Source organism: Raphanus sativus, chromosome 4, assembly GCF_000801105.2.
Source record: "Raphanus sativus cultivar WK10039 chromosome 4, ASM80110v3, whole genome shotgun sequence".
NCBI classification, from domain to species: domain Eukaryota; kingdom Viridiplantae; phylum Streptophyta; class Magnoliopsida; order Brassicales; family Brassicaceae; genus Raphanus; species Raphanus sativus.
The window spans coordinates 11,554,658-11,578,516 of record NC_079514.1 but is presented as its reverse complement, the minus strand read 5'-3'; the positions used below and the strand labels follow the sequence as shown (position 1 = coordinate 11,578,516).

Here is a 23,859-nt window from a genome sequence, read left to right as displayed (position 1 = left end):
CACATAACACAAAAAGATATGATTTTGTACTTGCAAAAAAAACATATGGACTGAGAAGTTTCATCATTAGTAATCCAGATGGAAGCTGAACCGGTTTGATTTCAATCAATTCCCACAAATATGAAAACATGATCAAGGTCAAACCGGAACCCTTTAATTACATCACTGAGACAGATCTCAACCTACTCTTACACATCATCGTGCGTGTTATTACATAAAAGAAAGAAAGTAATCACAAGTTACTAATAAAGCTTGTTATCTTCAGACAGAAGCAACTGTGGTTAACCTAGTTGAAATAATCAGAAAACTGGAGATTGTCAAACACAAAAGCTTCCTCTTCAAGTAAACCTTCAAGCACACCTTTAAAATCATAGATCATATGATATGGATTCATCGTGGAGACTTCAGTAGCAGCTTCATCCCAAGCTTTTTTGTTCTGAAACACCAAAGCTGCTTCCACGTCTTCAGCACCTTCTTCAGACACATGAGAGATGGGAGGATTTGGATTTGTAGAGACGTCATGAGCAGCACCAGCAGCTTCAAATTTCATCAAAAGGCTCCCCTGATGCTCTTGAGTGCTATCCAAGACACCACCTTCGAATATCGAACTTTCATAAGTCGTAAAATCTATCAGTTCATCAACATCCATCTCTTGATAATCGTACACATCCAAGCTTCCACTTAAACCGTTTACGTTGTTGTCCTCCTCCTTAGCACAAAAACTATCACAAATAGCCAGGATCTCATCTTGCTCTTCAGTGATGATCTTGTCATCGCCAGGGACGCAACAAACTGCTTGGAGATTTAGGGTTTCATTCTTCGCCATGGTCTCGTCGCTCTTGATCACGTCTTCATCATTATGATCAATAGCAAACTCTCCAGAACGCAGTCTACTCAACATCCTCTCAATGGCTTTCATCGCGTCCATCAACTCTCGAGGATCCTTCGACCTAGCAAGACTCTCCTTCTCCCACCAACACTCCAACCCTAGCTCCTTGCGAGCCATGCACACACCGATATCCTCCTCCATCGACTCTTCTTCCCGCACGGGAGCCAGACGCTGTCCCGTGAGATACGCGTTCACGACGGCGTCCACGGAAGAGTGGCCGAAGGAGAAGAAGGACACGTTGGAGTGCGTGGAAGGAGGGGTGGCCAGTATCGCTATCTGCGCGTCGGTGAGAAGACAGAGCTGCGCGGCTTTGCTGTGGAGTCCGGAACAGCGTTTGGTGAAAGTGGTCGCGCGGTACTCTCTCTTAGGGATCTTTTCCATCTTGTCGATCTTTCTCTTAGTGCCTCCTCTTCCTCCGCTTTTCACCATTCTCGTTTTCGTTCACGTACAGTGAGAGAGAAAGATAGAGACTTTTCTTTCTTTCTTTCTTTTTTTTAGGGTGTGGGTAATTTGTTTTGCGTGTGATGTGATCTCTCTATGTACTCTCCCCTCTGCATCTTATATAGGTTGTGTGGATTTATTGATATACGAAAAAAGGAAATAGACTCGAGAATCTAATCTTCACGCTGTAACCCTAATTAATCAAACCGGTTTCGGTTTTTACTTAAACCAAATGATTTAGCCAGTTTTAAGTCAAGCAACACGACTTGGTTTCCCCAGACCGATTGAATATCAGTTTGTTCGGTTTACATAATTACTAAACCGATTAAACCATATATAAGTCGATCCAAAACAGATATTAGTAGACTGAGTCAAATTATTTAATTGGCGCCAAAACTCGGGTCGGTCAAATTAATTGAAGTTTGAATCCTCACACTAAAAGGAGGTTGTATTCAATCACTGATTTCAAATCCATTATTAATGTTTTATAATCTATCAAATTTTAAGATTTTAAGTTAATAGATTCTAAAATCTCTGCAGTAGACCTTGGATTTTGAATTAATTCATTTGTTCATGAAAATCCATAGAGAATGATTTGAGATAAAAAAATATTAAAATACTTGAAAATTAAATAACACTAGATTTTATAAACTGAGTTTAAATCATTCACTGAATAACATTATATTTCAAAATAGAATTTAGAAACATCTTACAATCCTTATCTAGTCTCTCTGGCTGAGCCTCTTCCTTTCATTGGCGTCAGTGCCCATCATACTACACAACTTGACACATGCTTTGTTCTGAACCAAAACCTTTTATGGAGCTTAAACTTGTTGATTGTTATAAACTTGAGCCATCATTCCTTCTTCAAAGTATCATGTCTGTCCACAGTCCGCCTTGTGTCTCAGTGCAAAGGGTTCACCTAGCCAAAGACCGTGATGTTGTACTTAAATTACCGTTATTTATACATCTAGTACATGTCAGTAGAGTTTTCTTTTGCTCTGATTTTGTCACTGGTGTTATTCGGTTTCAAAGTCCATCTTATTTGTTCGTCAGCTTCATATCTAGGACTTTTATACTCTTTGGTTCGGTTAAGATTCACTTAGTCTCTTCGTGGAGCCTCGATGTTGGAGCAAGAGCTGTGCACGCTCGTTTCACCTCCTTTCAAACTTTGCCGTTTGGTCTTATCAACGTCGGCTTCGACTATTTATGTTCGTAGTAGTAACCTATTCAGGGATACATCTCATGCTTCCCACGGTTCTCCAATAGACTAGCAAGACTCTCTTGTTTAGCTTTGTTTCACTTATTTTAATGTTATGTTTTATGAGAATTCCTCCGGTTTTTATTTTGTTACCGTTGAACATAGCTCCGGATGTAATCACTTAAACTCGTTTTAGATTTAATATAATTGTATCTGTTACAAAAAAAGAGAATTTAGAATCATTTTTGAATAACAATGGATTGTGTTTACATTTAAAATCAATTAAAATGCATGATTAAATAACACCAACTAAATCAAGTTTTTCTATATGTATATCAGATTGAGTAAATCAAGTTTTTCTATATGTATATCAGATTGAGTAAATCAAGTTTTTCAAGGGTCTTAATTAGTCTTTACCTATTTGTAAATTTTAGTGTTTCGTAGGAAAAATATATTTATAGATTCTTAGTATCCAGACCTGTATCAAAAGTGCGATTTTTTTTTTGATTCAATAAATACATAAATCCACACAAATCTATCAAAGTTTAAAAAAAAATATACATTGACAGGCTCTCAGCAATATTATATTTATATATATATATATATATATATACCATCTTGTGCCAGATATTATGCTATTTTCTCAGTCAGAATGTGATTTTTTTTACATATTATGTAAAATATTTTTTTTTGTCAAATATCATATATAATATACCTTTGCTACTTTTCAGATAAAATGTAATATTTTCTTAACCTCAAATTGTTAACTCATGTTTTGACGAGAAGTTAATATGTTTTGATTTGGTGGACTTTAGAGAAATTTCATTTTTAAAAAGAAAAATAATTTTCCATTTGAAAAATAAAAAATGTTGCCGTTGTAGATAAAAAAGCTAGGGATTATGAATGTATATATCTCATTGTGGGAAGTCAAAAGGATTTTTTTCTTTATAATAACCTCCACTTTTAGCCTAAATCTTTTTATATATATTCTACCTAGTAGTCAAATAAACAAAATCTCAAGTTCCATTTCAGTCTTTTCATTCTTGTGTTTTCTAGCCAAAAGCTTTATATATATATTCCAAAGAATTTCTTGTGTTTTTTATTCAAGATGGAAGGAGAATATTATAATGGCCCTCTCAGGCTTGGTGGAGTTTCTGAAGTGGCCACGACGTCTGATCAACTTGGTCATGGTGTTGACTGGGACGAAAGATACGCTATAACTATACAAGATGAAGAGTATATGAAATCTATGCAACAGCCAAGAAAAAAGAGGAGCTCAACTTCAAATCTTTTCAATGAAGATGAGATTGCCACTGACTATCCTCTCCCATCTTATTACAACTATTCCCAACAAGAAACAGATGAATGTGCACTGTATAATGCTGGCTATTTGGTCCAGCTGCCTCGCAGGATTCTTCACAATTGGGCTCTGTACAACTACGATTTAAGGTTTATATCCCTGGAGTTTCTTCCTATGATGAGGCCTTGCCTTGGTACTGATGTAACCATCTATGGATCTGGTTTGCTGGCCGAGGATGATGGAAGTAGCTGGATTAGTCTTGATGGTTCTGACATCTCTACGCAGTCAGAGGATTGTAAAGGGATGCCCATATACCTCAGTCAAATAAAGGAATGGATGATTGAGTATGATTCATCAATGGTATCGATTTCAATACGTACAGATGCGGGCTGGTAAGCTTTCTATTATATTACTTAGAGCATTCTCCTCCCTCATCCTAGAAATGGGGATGCTCTTACTCCTCCAAGTTTTTTTTTCTTTGAACTTCAATCTCATTAAAGGAAAGAACAAGTTTACAGCAGAGCCTCCAAGTTTCCTAAGTTGCATAAAAACTTGAGAAACATCAAGTATATTATACTAAAGAAAGTATATTATTATTTAAAACATTAAGAAAAGTTAGTTTATGTTGTAGTTTTATACAGCAACTTAAAAGTCATAAAAACTTAGTTGTGTGAGTAGGTTTTTTTTTAATTAACTAACACCGTAAATTTATACTAACCAAGAAAATTTATACATAAAGTATCTGAGAAACGTAATAAATACAACCTTAAGACATGTTGAGAACTATTTTGTTCTTTTAATAATTTCAAATTTTAGTTAAATCATAATGTGATTATTTCCATATCTGAATCCATCAACACTCTCGTTATAATCTCTAACCTAGAAAAATTAAACTTAAGTACATGAGAAACGTAATAACTGAATATTTATAAAAGTTATTTATTTTATAATAGTAACTTAAATGTTCAATCAATTAATTACTTATTAGTGTGAGTTTTTTTTTTCTTCTAGTTAGCCTAACTTTATACTGTAACCTAAGTTTCAAAAAAAAAAAAACTCTATACTGTAACCTAAAGTTAAAAACTAAAAGTACATGAAAACGCACTAAATAAACATTTAAGAAATGTTTAAAATATTTTGTTAATTTAGCAACTTAAGAGTTTAATTAAGTAATCATAATTAGTGTGTGGTTTTTTTTCTAAGTGATCATTAGTGCCTAGCTATCCATTTGTGTTTTGGTTTCCATGCAACCTAGCACCTTTTTGTACTGTTTTTTCTCTTTCCAACTGCTCACGTATCAGGTATATGCATGCAGGTATCGGCTTGGGAAACCATCAACAGAATACTCCCCTTGGCATGAACCTGTACTGAAAACAGCAAGGGTTGCGATAAGCATTATTTCCATGCTGGTGAAGCAAGCTAGAATGTCTAGGCTTTCATTTCGAGATGTCATCAGAAGAGTGTCTGAGTTCCAAAAAAACTATAATAAAGCTTACATTTCTTCTGATCCCTCAACTGTGGAGAGATATTTGGTCGTCCATGGGCAATTTATTTTGCAGATTTTTGCAAACTACCCTAAAGACGATCTCACAAAGTGTGCATTTGTGACTGATCTTGCAAGTAAAATGCAGGAAAGGCACCACACAAAATGGGCTAGGAAGAAGAGGAAAATATTGCCAGAGAAACAGAATCTGGAAGTTATGGAATATGTGGCATCATCCAAGAGGAATGCTATGCAAGCAACAAAAACTCACCTGATTGATAGAATTTGGGGACAGTATTACTCAGAATTTGGGGCCACTGGAGAAGAAAATGGCAAGGAAAATGATGACGTGGAGGAACCTCATGAGGCTCATACTCTTCCAGAGAACATGGAAACAAGATGGGAAGGTGGGATTCTAGGTAAAACATCTGCTGGTGAGCCTCTTTATCAACAAGCCCTCGTTGGAGGAGAGCTAGTAGCTGTGGGTGGTGCTGTCCTCTTGGAAGTTGATAATACTTCGGTCATCTACTTTGTGGAGTACATGTTCGAAAGCTCAGATCACCTCAAAATGCTACATGGAAGGCACCTGCAAAGAGGATCCGAGACTGTTCTAGGAAACGCCGCTAACGAGAGGGAACTGTTCCTGACCAATTCATGCATGACTGTTCAGCTTAAGGACATAAAAGGAACAGTCATTGTCGAGATTCGATCAAGGCCATGGGGACATCAGTATAGGAAAGAGAACAACGCTGCGGATGAGCTTGACCGAGCGAGAGCAGAAGAGAGGAAAGCACAACACTTGCAGAAAGAATATTTCTGCAAATGCTTCTATTCACCTGCGAGAGGGGGTTTCTTTAGCCTTCAACTCAACGACATAGGTCGTGGTTCAGGATCCTGCGGTTCCTGTGAGGTTAGGGAGGAGGAGTTTGAACTTTCAAAACTCAAACTAAGTGCATCAAAGAAACGGTTTGTCTACAATGGGATTGATTACTGCATTAAAGATTATGTATACGTAAGGCCGTTATATATGATTAAGCCTGAGAGGAACATTGGCTTAGATGCTTTTGTCGTCTGCCAAGTGCTTGAGATAGTTGTCCCAGAAGTGTCACGAAATGCTTTGTTTGAGGTCAAAGTGAGGAGATTTTACCGGCCTGGAGATATTTCAACAGAGTTGGCCTATGCCTCAAATATTCAAGAGGTAAAAACTATATATCTTATATATATGTTATATATGTAGTGATGTTGGTTTGTCTTATAATCTTTTTTTTTTCCTTTTTTTTGCAATTTTTTTTAGCTGTATTACAGTGAGGACATATATTTTCTCCCTCCAGAAGCCCTAGAAGGAAAATGTGAAGTACGGAAGAAACGTGATATGCCCTTACGCAATGACAATCTGATATTAGACAATATCTTCTTTTGTGAACTTTTCTATGACTTTTCTAGAGGCTCTCTCCGACAGGTATATATAACTAGTTTATTAACATTATTGTTTTTTTCAATACAAAGTTGAAGTTGTTCTATTTAACTTTCTTGTAACAGATGCCTGCCCATATCAAACCAAAGTTCTCCACCATTAAAGACGACACACTTCGTAGAAAGCTAAAGGGGAAGGGAGTAGAGGGTAAAACTGATTCTGATGAGCTACCTAAGGAGATGCGTCTGGCTACACTTGACATTTTTGCTGGTTGTGGTGGCATGTCTAAGGGACTGGAACAGTCAGGTATGTATTATATATCTCCAGTCAACACTTTTTATGTATTTGAACAATTTTGATTAATTTGTATGCTTTATGCACACAAGGTGTATCTGAAACAAAGTGGGCTATTGAGTATGAAGAGCAAGCAGGGCAGGCTTTTCAACAAAACCATCCTGAGTCAACGGTTTTTGTTAACAACTGCAATGTGCTTCTTAGGTAAAGTTAGCCAACAAGATTAAAAAAAAAACTTACTCATCCGATGAAGGTGTTATTTCTTGTGTTTGTGATGAGTTGTTTGAGATTAATTATCTACAGGGCTATAATGGAGAAATGTGGAGATGAAGATGAGTGTCTCTCTACTACAGAGGCAAATGAACTTGCAGCTAAACTTGATGAGGAACAGAAGCGTGCTCTGCCACTGCCTGGTCAAGTGGATTTCATCAACGGAGGACCTCCATGCCAAGTATATATATACCTCTCAAACTTTGTGGGAAATCTCTTTTTAAAGAAGTGAAAAGCTATTAAACTGCTGCATTTTGGCAGGGATTTTCTGGTATGAACAGGTTCCTGGAACACCGTTGGAGTAAAGTTCAGCGTGATATGATACTAGCATTCTTGTCCTTTGCTGATTATTTCCGGCCAAGGTATTTTCTTCTGGAGAACGTGAGGGGGTTTGTGTCATTCAATGAAGGGCAGACATTTAAACTCACTCTGGCTTCTCTTCTTGAAATGGGTTACCAGGTAAAAACATCCTTAGCCACATGCTCTCTCTTTGTTCCACACTTGGTTGCTCTTTAGTAGAAGTTGACATGCCATTTTTATTTTTAAAATACATCTTTAATTATTAGTATATCAATTTTAGTGAATTATCTGATTTAATAATTTTTTTTGAAAAATTGGTTTTGGATAATTTTTATATTAACTTATAATATAAAAAAATGGTGTTTTTCCAGGTGAGGTTTGGAGTATTGGAGGCAGGTGCATATGGAGTTTCTCAATCTCGCAAAAGAGCTTTTATTTGGGCAGCTGCACCAGGAGAAGTTCTACCAGAATGGCCTGAGCCTATGCATGTCTTTGCTTCTCCAGAGCTGAAAATTAAACTATCCGAAAGATCACACTATGCTGCTGTTCGTAGTACTAAATATGGTGCACCTTTCCGCTCAATCACTGTGAAAGACACCATTGACGATCTTCCACCTATAAAAAATGGTGAATCCAAGATCAACAGAGAGGTATGTATGATATATAACACATCATAAAAATATATATTTATGATACATATATTGAATCGTTTTTTTATTGGGGGACTCTTGTGTCTTGTAGTATGGAGCTGCTCCAGTCTCTTGGTTCCAAAAGAAGATACGAGGAAACATGTCTGTTCTCACTGATCATATATGCAAAGAGATGGATGAAATAAACCTCATACGGTGTAAGAATATACCAAAGACTCCAGGTGCTGATTGGCGTCAACTCAAAAGAAAAAAGGTCAGTCTTATGCATCATCCTAACTTTCATCCTTCCTAACTTAGGGGAACTAAAAGGAACTCAGTTGAAAAATAGAGACAAACTTAACTGCTTTTGCTTTATAATGTTATTACAGGTTAAGTTATCAAGTGGGAAGGTGGTAGATATGATTCCAGCCTGTCTGCGAAAGACAGCTAAGACTCACAGCGGTTGGAAAGGACTCTATGGGAGATTAGACATGCAAGGAAACTTTGCTACTTCCATCACCGATCCTCGGCCAATGGGTACGGTTGGAATGTGCTTCCATCCTAACCAAGACAGGATTCTTTCTGTCCGCGAATGCGCCAGATCTCAGGTAATTAAAAGAACTCTTCTGTGCATCAGTAGACATTGTGAAGATGGCAAAGCATTTGTTTGTATGGATGTTAAAGCTGCTTCAGATGTTATGTAATCAGGCCCGTTCCTGCTATAAGGCAGCTAAAGCATCTGTTTTAGGCCACAGGAGACAAACAGAAAATTAAGGCCACATATCTTTGAGTGTTAGTTAGGTCAAATGGTTTATTAGGTTGATTTGAGTTAGCATACTGTAATTTGATCCTCCATATGACCAAAATAGTTTTAACTTTTACCATTCTATGAATTTATATATATTTTGTATTGGTTGGTTGTTACTATTTTATTGTTGGTATTTATATATAAGAAGCCATATAATTTTTTTTGTGCTTTAGGCCACCCCAAATTTTGGGACGGCACTTATGTTGAGTGTTTTTGGTAACTGATTGGTATAATGAAAAAAATTGTGCAGGGGTTTCCGGATAGCTATGAGTTCACAGGGAGAATACTAGACAAGCACAGGCAGATTGGGAATGCTGTGCCTCCACCATTGGCCTTTGCTCTTGGTCGTAAGCTCAAAGAAGCCGTGCTTCTCAAGAAACCTCTTCAACAGTAACCCAAAAGGGGCCAAAACTATCTGTGTCATTTGTAATCCTTTTCTTGAAACTCTTTTCTTATTGCCTTGATGGTTTAGGAGACTTTTCTTTTTTTTTATACATTTGGGATTGTTGGCTGAATTTTCCATAAAGACAATAAACTTTAATCTATCAATCAGCTTCTGTTGAGAGCTTTTTTCTCTGTATGAATTAAAAGTTTTCAAAAGTAAAAGTTTAATTTCTCAGAAGAAAAAAAGGGTGCAAAATTTTCACCATCTTATATAATAGTATTCAAACAACAGTTGCTCTGTTTTCTTTCACCATTGCTTTTTTCCCTTTTTCTTCTTCTTGCTGCTGCTGCTGCTGCTACTACTAGTACTACTGGCAGCTGCAGAAGTAGGGCTCTCGGCGGCACTATCAAACATACCGGCTTGTGCGGCGTTCTGCAACCACTCGTAGAACTCTTCCTCTGTCATTGCCTCATCCATGTTTGCATTTGGCATTCTATGGTTTCCTCTTTGCCCTGATGAACCACTTGTTCCTCGTTTTGCACCTGTCACGTTTGTGTTCACATGGAAACTCGGCTTGTGGGTGTTCGCAGGACATCTCATTCCCTTCCAATGATTCAAAACAAAAGCAAAAAAATTTCAACCCTTCCGAAACAAAACCAAGCGAATCTCTTATGAAATGCCAAAAGCGATTGATTTTTTCTTATAGGGGTTACCTGACAGATATACCACTCAGAAGCTTCATATACTTTGCTGTCTGCACACACGTAAGCACGCGGCAGATCAACCTGCGTTACAACAACAAACCGTTCACATGACTATGATGAGAAACCATATCAATCTAGTCATCTCGTGGATCAACCAGCAGCATAGTATCTATTCATATTCTCAATCTTTTATCAATAAAGAGAATTTATCAAAGCTGAAACGAAACCTGTTTTGTATTAGAATACCTTTTGAATCAAACCGAACAAGACGTGCTGTGAAGATTGTTCAACCCAACCATCTCCATCTTTTGCTTGGTGAAAGTCCTTACAATCCTTGAGATACAAAAAAAAAGCAGAGAGCTAGAGTGAATCGGTTGAGTACTAACGAATTACACTTCCTCTCAAGAAGGTTCATCATTGATGTGTAAATATAAAGCATCTCTAAGATGAATTGGAAAAAAAACCTGGCACCATCTTGCTCTAGATTTTGATTTCTTTGTTAGAAACCAGGCATGGAGATTGCCACATTTTTTACACGCTATTTGTCTACACTCTCTTAAAGCTTCCTCTCCTTCACCTTCTGAGCTTCCAAAACCCTGTCCCCGAGTGTCCTGGTTCTCGATGATGTATTAAGTTAGCATCTTAAAATAAAGACAAATATTGAGGAATTGAGAGAGGGAGAGAAAAATATGACAGTTTGAGCAACAAAGATGCATTTCAAAAGATGAATTAACAGCCAGACAACTAACTATAAACATACCCTTTGAGAAGAATTCTGAAACCTTCGGAAGTAGTTGAGTATTTCTTCTCTCTTTAGTTCATCGTCATATGATTTCCGTTTTATAGAATCAAGCAACACCTAAAGGCCAGCAAGGGAGATCAGAGATGGGAGAGCTTGATGCATCTTTGTTGAAATGAGAAATAGAAAAAAAAAAAAAAAAGAGTACCTCATAGGCATTCTGAAGTTTCTTAAAAGCTTCGGCTGCTTTCTCATTCCCCATATTCTTATCAGGATGTACCAGCATCGCCTATTACAATACTTATTAACTCAATATACGTTTTTGTTGCTTACGAGACATTCACTTCAAAGAGAGAGAGAGAGAGAGAGAGAGAGCTAAGCAACGTTACCTTCTTCCTATATTCTCGCTTGATATAAGCCACGTCAACGTTCCCATACCGAGGTACGCCTAAAGCTGAGTAGTGGTCAGCGCAGTTCAGTAACCGAGCAACTTCACCTTCAGATGTTAACTCAGAGTCTGTTCCGCTAGTTGAAGGGACTCCTGGGCCACGGTCTCCAGGAAAGCCATGGCCGTTTTCAAAAGAGGAGCCATTTAAAGGCTCAGTGGGTCCATCATCTGTGCTCTGCTGGTTTATTTTGTCCTTGAAGAAATATATAAGAGCATCCGTCGAGATGAAAGCAAGATTAAAAGCCAAAAGAAGACCTAGCCATCCGACATAACTCCATGCGCTATAGACTGAGTACACTGTGAGGACAAACAGTGCAATGCGCTCGTGCTTCGTCATGAATGCCAGACCTTTATATTCATTAAACCATTGCATAATGTATCAGACAAAAAATGATTCAAGAGTAATGGTTTCCCTCTACAAGATTGAGACAGACAGAAAGGAGTTTTACCTCCGACGAAGAGGAAGAGCAGTGTTGTCCAGAAGCTACCATATAGCCACAGGAAAACCAAACTAGAAACGGCAAGGGTAATGGACCCAACTACAAATCCAATGAACAAGGACACTAGAACAGTTGCAACCTGTAATCATATATCGAAACATTAACATCTCCATAACATATTAAGCAAAAATTATATTTGAGAATCTTACCGACATCAGTAGAAACTTGGTCATGCCGATCATGGAAAACGCTGCAAAGACACCACACCACATGACTGAGAAAAACGATGCTGTCCCCATCCTGATGAAAGAGTCAAACCCTCGGATTGCGCAGTCCAACCAAACCAAAGATAGAAGAAGAATCACGCTGCCAAAGTGCATAAGCCATTTGAACACAACGGGACACGCCATCCGGATCTTCTTCGTAACAAGGTCGCGGGCTCTACACACTCGTGACTTGACGGAAACCATCAGAGGCCTGTTTCTCTCCATCCACTGGTTCACTTCCCTCGACACGGTAGCGGCGGGTACCCTCAGTCTCCTGATTGCTGCATTGTACGCTAGCCCGATGTTCTCAGAGGGGCTGTTGGTGCTCAGAATATCCAGCAAGCTTCTCATAAGACCGCTGATGTGTTCACGAGTATATCTAGTCTCTCCGGTTGTACAGCCAGGTTCGTTGTTATTATCATCTCCAGCTAAACCAGTCTCTGTATCCTCCTTAACTGCATGATCCATGCCTATCTCCGAAGTTTCACTACTTCTTGTATCATCATGGGAGTTGTGTTTCAGGAGAGTGTCCGCTGCTTCAGTAGGTTTCCCTTGTCCCTTTTTAGAGGGGAGAGAGTCGGGAGATTTCTTCTTTGGCTTGGTTTGGTTGTGATCTGCTACTACAACTCCGTTCTTCTGATGGCTTCCTTTACGAGCCATTACGGAACTCAATCAAGTTGTTGCTTGTAGAGTGTGATCAACTGAGACTTTTCTCTAGCATTACCTGACACAGGATAAAAAGGCATAGCAATCTTGAAAAAAACTAATCCAAACAAATGAGATTACAGTGAGAGAAAAAAAGAAAAAAAAGTTCAAATCTTTGAATAAAAAGGATGAAACTTTCGTTTCGGGAGAGCAATTGAGATCAAACCCATGAATTTTTTATTTTTTTTTTTGAATTTCGTGGAAATTAAGCGAAATTAACTATAAAATAAACGCGAAGGGGGACGAGATGATAAGAAGAGGGATTTAAAAAGGGGAACCTGAAACTCTGATTCCAAAGGAGAGGCGGAGCGAAGGAAGGAGATTCCATGAGGAGAAGAAGAAGAGGGTCAATTACGAGGCCCACAAGGAAAAAGAAGTGTGTGCCCTAGAGGAGAGCATAGCATCATCAATCAATCAATCAATTGCTGCTCGTAATCGATTTTACCAGATTGAGATTTTATCTTTGTGTGAGTGAAGAGAAAAGACGGGGACGGGCAGGCTTTCCAATTTGCAATTGAAGACGGACGGAGGCGATCACATTAAAAAAAAAACGGAGGTTTCGGCCGGCGGTGTCACTGTTTATTACGATGAGCTGGTAAATTCGCATATATATATATATATATATTAATTAGAATTAGAACTTTATAACGTTCCCGTTGAAGAAAAAACTACTCCATGTTAAAAAGAGGTAAAAAGAGTAACTCATCCTCAATTTTTTTTTTTAAACATAATTAATTTATGAGAATTTTAGTGTCTTTTTACTCCCGTATAAAACCAAGTTAAATAAAAAAAGAAATACTTTAGTAACCTTGAAGATTCACATCTAAAGATGCTGGAATTATGCTTTCTATATGGTTATAGACTGATTTTATGCAATTTAGCTGGTTTTACCATATTCCCAAAGAGTAGTTGTTGTTATTCGTAACCGTCTGTTTAGGGCGTAGCCCAAATGGTTATAGTTCGTTTCTTCACCTTTGTTAGCTACTTAAAGTTGTTTGCTGTTCTTATTTAAATTGACGGTCCGTTTAATTTGAGGGACTGTTTTCAAAAAAAAAAAAACTTTGTTAGCTGTTTAACTGCCAGAGGCATTGGTAAACTCGTTTGTATTTTTATAAATTTTAAACATACTATTCTTATAATTTTATAGTGCATGATAAATACATAATAATATTTATATGACTCTTTACATATTGGTATAAATTTTATAAATATATTTCTATAATCTCTCCGATCCCCTCCCCAAAAAAAAATTATCATCACATGCAAACTTCATTAATTATACAATAAAAACTATATAAATTAATAATGTTAGGATTTATAAACTATTAATTTAAAATATTTGAAGTATATTTTTATATAAATAATAAAAATAATTAATTTTTACGATATATGTGTTTATTAATATTTATATATACAAATTTTATGTTGTTGTTATTTAGTTATACTGGTATATATAAATATATACCATAAATATAAATTAAGTTTATGAGTAAAATAATAAGATAACATTAGTATATTTAGAAAATTTAGAAAAATTAAAGAGACTCCAATGTGAATAAAAATACACTATAAACTTTATATACAATGTATTTATTATACATTAATTATTAATTTATGTTTATATTAAGACCATCTATTTACATATAATTTTTCAAAAAACTGTTATTTATTATTTTATTAGATGGTGCCAATTTTATAATTACTTAATTATGATTCAATTCAGAACTAGTAAAATTTATTAATTAATTTAATGAATTAATAATTTAACGGATCTTAATTTATGGAATTATATTGTATATCAGACCTTTACTACATCAATAAGAAACTAGTGAACATTAGTTGTTTAGATCTCTAAGCCCTTGTATGGTTATTATTAAGAGACTCAAATTAGTTTTGTGCATTGGTGAATGTCACCATCTTGTTATCTATTATAACTGGCTTACGTGCAATATGAGAGAAACTACAAAACCGTAAGCTAACAAAAAAGAGAGTATTAATTAAAACAAGAAAAGGATATCCTTTGGGTCATGTATATAAACAAATTATTTAGCAAAAAAAAAAATAAAAAAAATAAAAAGACAAACACATGAGTTTCAATTTGCAAGGTAAAAGACACGAGATATTCCCAAACTTGCACAACATCTCTAAAACACATTAAAATACCAAAAGACAACTTCGAAAACCTCATCTCCTCATAAAACATATATCCAAACACAAGAAAAGATTTGATCGTACAATCGTAGGTATGGTGGCAGAAGCCATGAGAACCAAGGCAGAGGTGTACCATGGAGACAAGACATGCAGAGAGATATTCGGCTCCCTTTTGTCCGAGATCGGTTTACCAAACCGGCTCCTAAGTAACCAGGAGATAGAAGAATGTGGATACGTGAAGGACACGGGTTTCGTGTGGTTAAAGCACAAGAAGAAGAAGAAAGACGAGAGAAAGAGACATCAAGACTTGTTTAGATTCGATAACGTTGCGGTATGTTTCGAAGATGAAGTCACTGCTTATTTCCAGCCGAACACGATCAAGAAACTCACTGGGGTTAAGGCCAAGGAGTTCATCGTGTGGATCTCCCTCGGTGAGATTCATGTAAACCGTCTCTCTGGTTTGATTACCTTCAAGACACAGGTCGGTTTATTGTCTAAGTCGTTGCCTTTGTCGGTTTTTGAAGACGTTCAAGTTAAGCATGATGTTATGGAGAAATCTAAACCGGATCAACAAAAATTCAACGATCCCAAAATATATTTGTACTAGTAGAAAAAAAAGAAATTAAATGTAATATATATGTAATTTGTATCTTTAAGTTTTATTCATATGTATTTAACAAAAGAAAAATGTGGAAAATGCAAATATAAACATTTACATATAGAAGAGCTTAACGACATGGTGTTGCTGACAAGAGGCGTGAGCTGAGAACCACAAAGGCAGAGAAGAGCTTCCTTTTACAGAAAAACATCAGTTTACACAACTTAACATCTAATATCGCCAGAATCTGAAGGATGATCTCGTCGGGAAAGAAAGCACCTTTCCGGTTACCCATTAGAGTAGAGGAATCTACAATGGTAAAAAAACTAAACTTTCTGGTCTCACCGCATCAGGTAAGCCCAAGACTCGATGCCTGATCATAAGAGAATCGGATTCAAATTTTTCATCTTGGCACCGTCGAACAAGTAATGATGGGAAGAAGAACAGACCATCCAATCTTTCCGCTTTCTCTGTTTTTAGGCCGCAGCCCATATATGTTGCCCACAAAGATAGATGCTAAGTTTTGTTTCTGTTAGGCCTGAGGCCCATAAATTAAACTTTTATTGTTGGTGCTTGCTTCTTTAAATTCCACAACCTCCCCCCCCACACCCAAAAAAAACATGTGTGATATCTTTTAGGAAGACTGAAGCGAAAATTACTGCTACTGCTAACCGAACATATGACAAATTGTTGATATTTTAATATTTTCTCCAGTCAAGTGAAAAGGTTTGTATATAAAGAAATTATATGCATTGATTACTTATTATAAGCAAGAGATTGTTTTACGCTGACCAAAGAAAAAAAGAAATTTATCTTTAACCACTTTCAGAAAGGTTTTAGAGGGTTTATCATGGTTGTCAATATACTTTTAGTATCTAGACCGTTTGCGGTTTAACTTGTTAATTTAATGTATAGTTTCATATATTGTAGTTTTTATAACTATATATATGTTTTACAAAAGAAAATAAGACGCGGCTTTATCCCATGACTTTTTCTTGGGTTCACCTCCTAGGGTGAACCTTTAGGTTCACCAACCAATAGGAAGTTGTCATTTTAAATCTAGTATTTTTTAATTAAGGAAACAAAATAATTTGCCAAATTATGTTATGCTTTTAAAATAAATAAAAAGATTAAATAAATAAAAATAACAATAGTTCTAAAAAATATTATTTTTAAAAAATATTTATTTATAAGATTTAGAGTTTAGTGTTTAAGATTTATAGTTTAGAATTTATCCAAATGTTTATTGTTTTTCCAAGGGTTAGAGTTTACCCAAGGGTTTAGAGTTTACCCAAGGGTTTAGGGTTTAGGATTAGAATTTAGGGTTTAGTGTTTTGTTGACAACATGTTTAGTGTTTTTCCAAGGGTTTAGGGTTTACCCAAGAGTTTAGGGTTTAGGATTAGAGTTTAGGGTTTAGTATTAGAGTTTAGGGTTTAGTTGACAACATTATTTTTTTTAATTCGTTTTTATATATTATTTTTATTTATTTTTAAATTTTATTTTGAAAAGATAATATAATTTGACAAGTTATTTGTTTCCTTATTTAAAAGATACTAAATCTAAAATGACAATTTTCTATTGGTTGGTGAACCTTTAGGTTCACCCTAGGGAGTGAACCCAAGAATAACTCTTATCCCATGGCCTACTCTGATTCTACCGTTATAACTTAGTCGTATATATAAATTAGTAGTGTAATTCGATAAGTAAAATTTTTAGTAAGCAAACTAGTAGTAGGTTAGTAAAGATAACGAGTTATAACTTAGGATTCTTCCACCCACGAAGGATATTTTGACGTCTTCTTATTGGGACAACCTTATAATAAACTATATTATATGTAGTCCTGCGTATAACGTATATAAAATGTCTCATCGTCGTATGTACCTATATACATGGTATAAACATTAAACATATAAACTCACAATTCATGCATCATGTATAGTATAGATGCATGCATATAATGGCGATAAATTATTAAAGGGAGAGGAAAGTGTAGTTGAGGAGAAGGATTTTGTCGTAACTCGGTAACTTTGTCTCAATGATTTGTGTCTTTGGTCACATCAGTTTCCCTATCTTCCTCAGGCAACTTAAGTTGCTTCTTTACTTCTTCAAAATTTTATGTCTCCCTTTTGCCATTTTCCATATGTTTTTTTAACTGATTGACCATATTTTCACATGCCTTTATATTCACGAGTATATTTTAATTGACATCTACGACAAAAACATTACGATAATCTTAACTAATAATCTCATGGCGCACGCGTGACTTTTCTTTGTCTGTAAGAGGGGCTCTCTACAAGAAGATTAATGCCAGAGGATATGATGCTTTTGCATAGGTCCAAAATATTTTTAGATCTTGTCCGACATTTTCCGAAGATTACGCTCTCTCGTCGATGTTGACCATGTGTCCGACATTTCGATGTTATCAAGTGTTTTATTTGCCATAACCTCTGACTCTTATTAGAACGAGCATGCATGATGATTCGTGACAGATTTTTTTTTAAATGTCCTTCAGATATATTAAGCCATATAAATGATAAACCTAGTGACCAAATGGGTCAAAATTCAAATGATCTTAAGAAGAAAGAATTATAATAATCCGATTATTAAATGAGTGTTAAAACGCGACAAATGGTTTAATTGGATATGATTATATCATTATATGAGTAAATTTTTCTTATCTAGTCTCTTTTATCAACATACTAGGGTCGGCCCACCCGTAAATTAACAAATAGTTTAAAACAATTAGGACATATAGCATGCTTGAGTGGTTCTCTAATGGCTATGTTCTCGCATTTAATCTTGTCGCTATATGCTTTTAGTTCATCATTATCTACTCTCTCATGTAGCCCTACAGAAACAGTATCAACAAATCTTATTCAGACAACATTTCAAACACACAAGAGAGAGAGAGAGAGAGAGAGAGAGAGAGAGAGAGAGAGAGAGAGAGAGAGAGAGAGAGAGAGAGAGAGAGAGAGAGAGAGCCTTATGTTGAGTCCTTCTGTTCTCGAACCAGAACTTGATTTGTCTTGGAGCAAAACTCAATTATCTACTAAGTTGGTTCCTCTGCTTATCATCTGGATGAGGACACTCCTTGAAACTCCTGGAAAAGATTCAATCCATTATAAGTTGGTTCCTCTGCTTATCATCTGGCGAGATGCAATGTGAGGCCAATTCTCAAAGGTACAACTCCAAGTCATGGGCTTTAAAGCTCTTTTACAGTCTTACCGACAATACATCCTCAAAAGCTCACAGGTTTGATCCCTAATAAAAATCAGAGATTTGTTAGATCTTTCTGGTGACTGCAAATCTTGTGGCTGAATGCCTACCTGAGACAGATCTCTCCGGTAAACTTCTGGCGTCGATTGTAAACCTGAAACATGTTCAGACAATAGCTGACTGGAACTGATTTTCAAACCTGATTTGTTTTCCAGGCTGAATCATGGGCAAACGTATTTGCAGTTACATGTAAAAACGCTATAGCCAATCACTATATTCCATAATGCAAATCAGTTTATCATGAAGATCCAGAATACAAAGAAAAAGCTCGTACTTTTGGGAGTGGTCTTTCATGTCTATTGGAATTGAGAAATCTTTTGTGTATGGCGACAAAACTGTAAGTGAAGGTGATTTATTAAAAAGAGATAATCTCAATTAGATATAATCTGTCAACTGTGAGGATGATGTTCAAGTTAGGATGTCTTACCTTTTTATAGGTCGAGATCCACCGCCTAGAAAAGATATAAGAATCATTGAATCAGTGATTGTGGCTAGAAAGAGTTAAGAACTTGTTAATGGCCTTGCATTAATGCAACTTGTAAAGCCTCAGAGGAGAAGAATCACAAACGAAATGCCATGAACCGAGATAGGCGCAAAGATTACTCAAGAAAATTCATCTCACACGACCTTTCAGAAACTCCATTCTTGATACGCCTAATCAGGAACGGAATTATTAAAATTACAACTATACATTTCTATATATTATCAATTTTGGGTAACAGTGATATTTTGTTGGAGTGGTGCTTTTTATATCTCCATCATGTTTTTCAGCATGTTTTTGAATTATTTTTTGTTAAACTTGAAATGCTGATAAATAAATATATAATATAATTGACTTCACTGTTAGTTTCGAAGAACCTGAAAGCTGAAAGTGAATACAAAGGACACATATTTTGTTGTTGTCGATGATCCTGAATCTACATTGTACAATGCAGCATGAAGATGTGAATAATATGTACGTACAAAAGAATTCTGGTTAACAAACAATCTATTCTTGTTATATCATTCTCTTTTGTTCAGATACTGCCTTACATACTCTTAACTGCTTGTGCCCTTAAGACTTTTTTGAACATAAGCTCTTTGCTCTGTGTGTCTTAATAAAAGGTGCAGAAGCAGAGGTGTACTTAGGCTCTAACTTCTTGAATGTGGTCAAATCTACTTCGATGGTAGCAGCATCCTCAGACCATCATCATTTGGCTGTAGCTCCTGAAGTTAATTAAAAGCAGTAAACAACTGAAGTAGTAGTTTTGCTAGAATATGATGTGTGTTTTTCCTACTAACCATTTTGTGAGTAATTTGTTATATTTTAATATACATTTAAAAATATATAATTTATTGCCAACTGAAAGTAGTATTAAATTTTATTTTATTTTTGTTTTTTGTAAGTTTTGTTAGAACACACATGCTTGCCTAATTAATAAGAAGATTTTCCTTTTTTTAATTAATGTGATTATATTTAACTTCTCAATTTTTATTCTATATTTATTATTAAAAATAATAAAAATTATTCAGAACTATAGTTAAAAATTCAATACATAATACATAGATTATTTTCCTTTCTTATATATTTTTAGAATCCATTAACACTTTTGTAGTATGCATTTTTCAAACCTATTGTTTTAGAAAAGTCAGCTGATGTAAATTTAGTTTTCCAAGATTACAAAACTGTACTTTTAATTTTCTTTTAGTGGATGAATAATACTCCAAAATACATTTTTTAACCTAAACACAAGAGAAACATAATTATGAAAATTCCAGTTTTCTATTACATATGGATAATACAACAAAGTAACTATAATAAAAATTATATAGTATTAAATAATACCGATTTAAATTGTGTATGCTGGTTCAAAATAATTTCTTATACTTATCCCTAAATAAGGTTATGTATTATATTTTTAAAATTAGATTTATGGAGTTTTTTTTTTGTTTAAGGCAACACTTTGATCCAGAAAAGAAAAAAAAAAGAAAGTTTATACAGAGATTTACAAAGAATGTAAGTTTCCGTTCTAACGTCAGCTTAGCTTATGTCGAAACAATTGTTTAAATATTTATTTACTCCACAATAGTTAGTCGTCTCATATATGTATCTGTACACATATTCTCTCGGCTCATCACAGCTCCGCTTCCGGGTTGAAGAATTACAATATTACATATATCTACACTGCTACACATAAACTCTACTTTGATAAAGAAGCCTCCGTTTTTGCGCCTTGCGCCCTGAAGCTTTTCTACTGTGTTTCCTGTACTTTCCTCTGATGCTTTGTTCTTGTGGATCCGAAACTGGTTGTGACTTCTGTTCTGGTAAGTCGATTGGCTTTGTCTCATCCATACGATCTGATTGAGTTATGGTTTTATTGTACATAGAGCATTTTAACAGCTGTCGAAAGAGAAGAACAGTACCACAGCTCATTTTTCAAGCACTCTGTCTTAATCATCTCTTCTACCACAACTGCAGCCTGAAACTGAGACAAATATTATAGGTATACTCATTAGTAAATCCATATGATCTTAGATTAGATAGAGAGGAGTAAAAGGTATATGCAAGAATTAAAGCCCAAAATTGCTTTGTGCCGATTTAACAGTTCCCTGACAAAGGATGAGGACTTTCACTACAGAAAATACCAACAGACAAACAAAACAGGGGAAGCTGGGACATGGATCTTCATTGTAAAATGGCCCATCAATAGCTCAATTTTCATGACTTTGCAGTTGACTTGCACCTGTGTCAAATTCAAGAGAAATTATGCGTTGATCAAATTCTGAAAGCAAAAGTTCTGCTACCCTAATGATCTGAACTTGTAAAATCTGTTTATTACAAAAAGAAAACCTCAGTCAGATTTTGGTGATCTGTAAATACCCAGAAAATTTGGAAAAATCAAACCAACACTAAGACAGTGAGGATTGACTATGGCAGCGATGATAAACTATTATTGCCATCAAAATTAAATATATCATCAAAGTGTCATTAAACCTGATACAGAGAGGATAACAAAATCAAACCCCTTTCGGAGATATACTTTTGCCAGATTCAAAAGGAAGAAATCTCTCTCAAAAGCATCATGATCCTCAGATTTATAGATGCCAACAATCCTTAAGAAAAGCAATCTAACAAATTGCTCGATCCAATTCATCTATGCAGCAGAACAAACAAATGCAGCAATGTAATAATTCCAGTAGTCGTCTAGAGACATATCTATATAGTCATACAAACAAAAGAAGAGAAAAACCTGACACAATTCTTCTGGTCTTCTTAGCCTTCAGTCATATAGACCAAAGTTAAGTATGCAATCCCATGTCTTTATGAGAAGGCGGTTTTAATATATAACCTGAAAATCAACCAAAAACATGTCAGATGCCCATGAGCTCTCCACCACGGCGGACGTTTTTCGTCTCCCAGAAGCAGAGCAAGCGCACTTCGACGGTGGAGGAGGATCGGCCGGACTGGAGATCGGAGAGGAGAACCAAAGCGTTAGCCATATTTAAGGTTTTTTTTGTAAGAGTAACGAAACGGATGTGAAGAACCACGCTTACCTTCTTATAGTCGTCTCCATCGCTATATGCAATTAAATCCCGCATTGATTCTACATCGTGGTTGATCGATTAATGAGAGGATTAAATCCGATTGTTCGGTTTCTCTGATATCGGGAGAGGAAGGAGACGATACGTCGACAGTGACGACAAAAGGTCTCCACCAACCTATCAAAACGCAGCGCATGATGTAGCTGGTGATCAATTGATGCCATGCGTTTTATGTGGTGTTATAACAGGCCCAGATATGTTTATCTCGTAAGCCAATGTTTGTCTCGTAAGCCCAACTCGTATGTAATATAGATTTAAATGAAACTCAGTGTTTTGAGTAGGTGGACACGTGTTGCACTGTCTTTTAACTATTTTATGTGCTGGCAAGAGGAGAAGGGAGTCCCCTTTTCTTTATAATAATAGATACGTGTATATATAAGTTTTCTCAATAGAGAGATTTCATGTCAAATGTCTGAAAACATACAATAAATAATTAAATTTTCATTAAAGACAATCACAAATTATATTTTTTTTTTATTTACACATGCATCTCTATATATAGCTACGTCCGAGCGTGTATTGACCATATCTCTTTATAATACAATTCGTGAAAAACACTCTCTATCTTTCTCATTCAAGTTATGGGTGTATTTGAAAGCCTTTCACGGCTTGAAGAACCATCAAAATATCATGATCAAGGTATACACACACACACACACACGATTAGTTAGTTAGTTAGTTATGTCTATCATTGACTTATGTAGTGGCATAATTTTTATAGGACAAAAAGGCTATTTCAAGAAGAAGGTGATCGTAACTTGTTCTTCTCCGTGATCAAATCAACGACTCTATCTTACCCTGAGCTTCTTTTTTGTTTTTGTTTTAAGTAGTATATTCTACTGCTTTTTCTTGACCTTGTAAGACCTTTTCTCTACCCTTTTCTGTCTTCTTACTACTTCCATCTTCTTGGTTTTTCTGTTATGTCCAGTTTCTACATTAGTTGATTGTTTCTGCTAAATCGATGAAGATTTTGTAGTAAACTCATAGGGTTCGAATTCTCTCTCCTTTATTTGTCCCTCTTGAGCTTCCTAAACTTCTCCACTAATCTATTATACTATGTATTGTTTTAATTAATAGATCAAGGAGTGCTTGTAAACACGTTCTAATGCAATAAAAAATAACAATTATAACATTAGTTCGATATATTAAATTTTGTTATTCCTTTTCATTTTGTTTCACATATGACATATGTGTTTGGGTTGTTTTGTGGAATTTTGGGTTCAAATTCAGATACTATAATCGCAATTACATAAGCGATTAACACTTATACTGCATATATGGAAACAGTCTGAATTAAATAGCTTGGCTAGCGTAATATATGTGAGTAGTGTAGAGATGAGCTAAAAATGTAAAGAAAGAGTGAACAACAGTCTGAGATGTTAAAATGAGGAACGTCTAGCGAAACCATCCGTTGAATAAAACACCAAAAGAACCATATGTACCGTTTCAGGTCAACTTGATATAATTGTAGGGTTGTGCAATTAAGATTGTATTTTCCATTTCTCGGTTATATAACAACTAAAACATATATAATT

General features: G+C 35.6%; 4 protein-coding genes and 2 long non-coding RNA genes across 9 annotated transcripts; 3 read left to right on the top strand and 3 right to left on the bottom strand.

The window, feature by feature from the left end:
* Window positions 1–286: 286 nt before the first annotated feature.
* Window positions 287–1,434, bottom strand: LOC108854040 (agamous-like MADS-box protein AGL97). Its single transcript, XM_018627524.2, has one exon. The coding sequence runs from the start codon at window positions 1,316–1,318 to the stop codon at window positions 287–289; it is 1,032 nt and encodes a 343-aa protein (XP_018483026.2). The 5' UTR covers window positions 1,319–1,434.
* Window positions 1,435–3,639: 2,205 nt separating this feature from the next.
* Window positions 3,640–9,440, top strand: LOC108850263 (DNA (cytosine-5)-methyltransferase 1-like). Its single transcript, XM_018623830.2, has 11 exons — window positions 3,640–4,223; window positions 5,147–6,512; window positions 6,609–6,773; window positions 6,854–7,034; window positions 7,115–7,226; window positions 7,326–7,473; window positions 7,554–7,751; window positions 7,964–8,242; window positions 8,334–8,495; window positions 8,611–8,829; window positions 9,280–9,440. The coding sequence occupies exons 1-11, from the start codon at window positions 3,640–3,642 to the stop codon at window positions 9,421–9,423; spliced, it is 3,558 nt and encodes a 1,185-aa protein (XP_018479332.2). The 3' UTR covers window positions 9,424–9,440.
* Window positions 9,441–9,555: 115 nt separating this feature from the next.
* Window positions 9,556–13,231, bottom strand: LOC108855512 (uncharacterized). Its single transcript, XM_018629360.2, has 10 exons — window positions 12,995–13,231; window positions 11,955–12,735; window positions 11,755–11,884; window positions 11,247–11,653; window positions 11,066–11,146; window positions 10,879–10,977; window positions 10,583–10,729; window positions 10,365–10,451; window positions 10,128–10,199; window positions 9,556–10,017 (listed from the first exon to the last, which is right to left on the bottom strand). Exons 2-10 carry the CDS (start codon window positions 12,669–12,671, stop codon window positions 9,721–9,723), a joined length of 2,037 nt encoding a protein of 678 aa, XP_018484862.1. The 5' UTR covers window positions 12,672–12,735; window positions 12,995–13,231; the 3' UTR covers window positions 9,556–9,720.
* Window positions 13,198–15,602, top strand: LOC108855514 (uncharacterized). Its single transcript, XM_018629361.2, has 2 exons — window positions 13,198–13,311; window positions 14,960–15,602. Exon 2 carries the CDS (start codon window positions 14,962–14,964, stop codon window positions 15,472–15,474), a length of 513 nt encoding a protein of 170 aa, XP_018484863.1. The 5' UTR covers window positions 13,198–13,311; window positions 14,960–14,961; the 3' UTR covers window positions 15,475–15,602.
* Window positions 15,603–18,101: 2,499 nt separating this feature from the next.
* Window positions 18,102–20,050, top strand: LOC108852104 (uncharacterized). Of its 4 annotated transcripts, XR_001949435.2 has the most exons (4): window positions 18,157–18,810; window positions 18,898–19,079; window positions 19,180–19,697; window positions 19,847–20,035. It is a non-coding gene; the product is annotated as an uncharacterized LOC108852104 (long non-coding RNA). The 4 variants fall into 4 exon arrangements; XR_008944884.1 differs by having other exon boundaries at window positions 18,149–19,089; window positions 19,847–20,050; XR_008944882.1 differs by having other exon boundaries at window positions 18,154–19,079; window positions 19,847–20,042.
* Window positions 20,051–20,781: 731 nt separating this feature from the next.
* LOC108848998 (uncharacterized) lies at window positions 20,782–22,476 on the bottom strand. Its single transcript, XR_001949112.2, has 3 exons — window positions 22,277–22,476; window positions 21,973–22,186; window positions 20,782–21,465 (listed from the first exon to the last, which is right to left on the bottom strand). It is a non-coding gene; the product is annotated as an uncharacterized LOC108848998 (long non-coding RNA).
* Window positions 22,477–23,859: the final 1,383 nt, after the last annotated feature.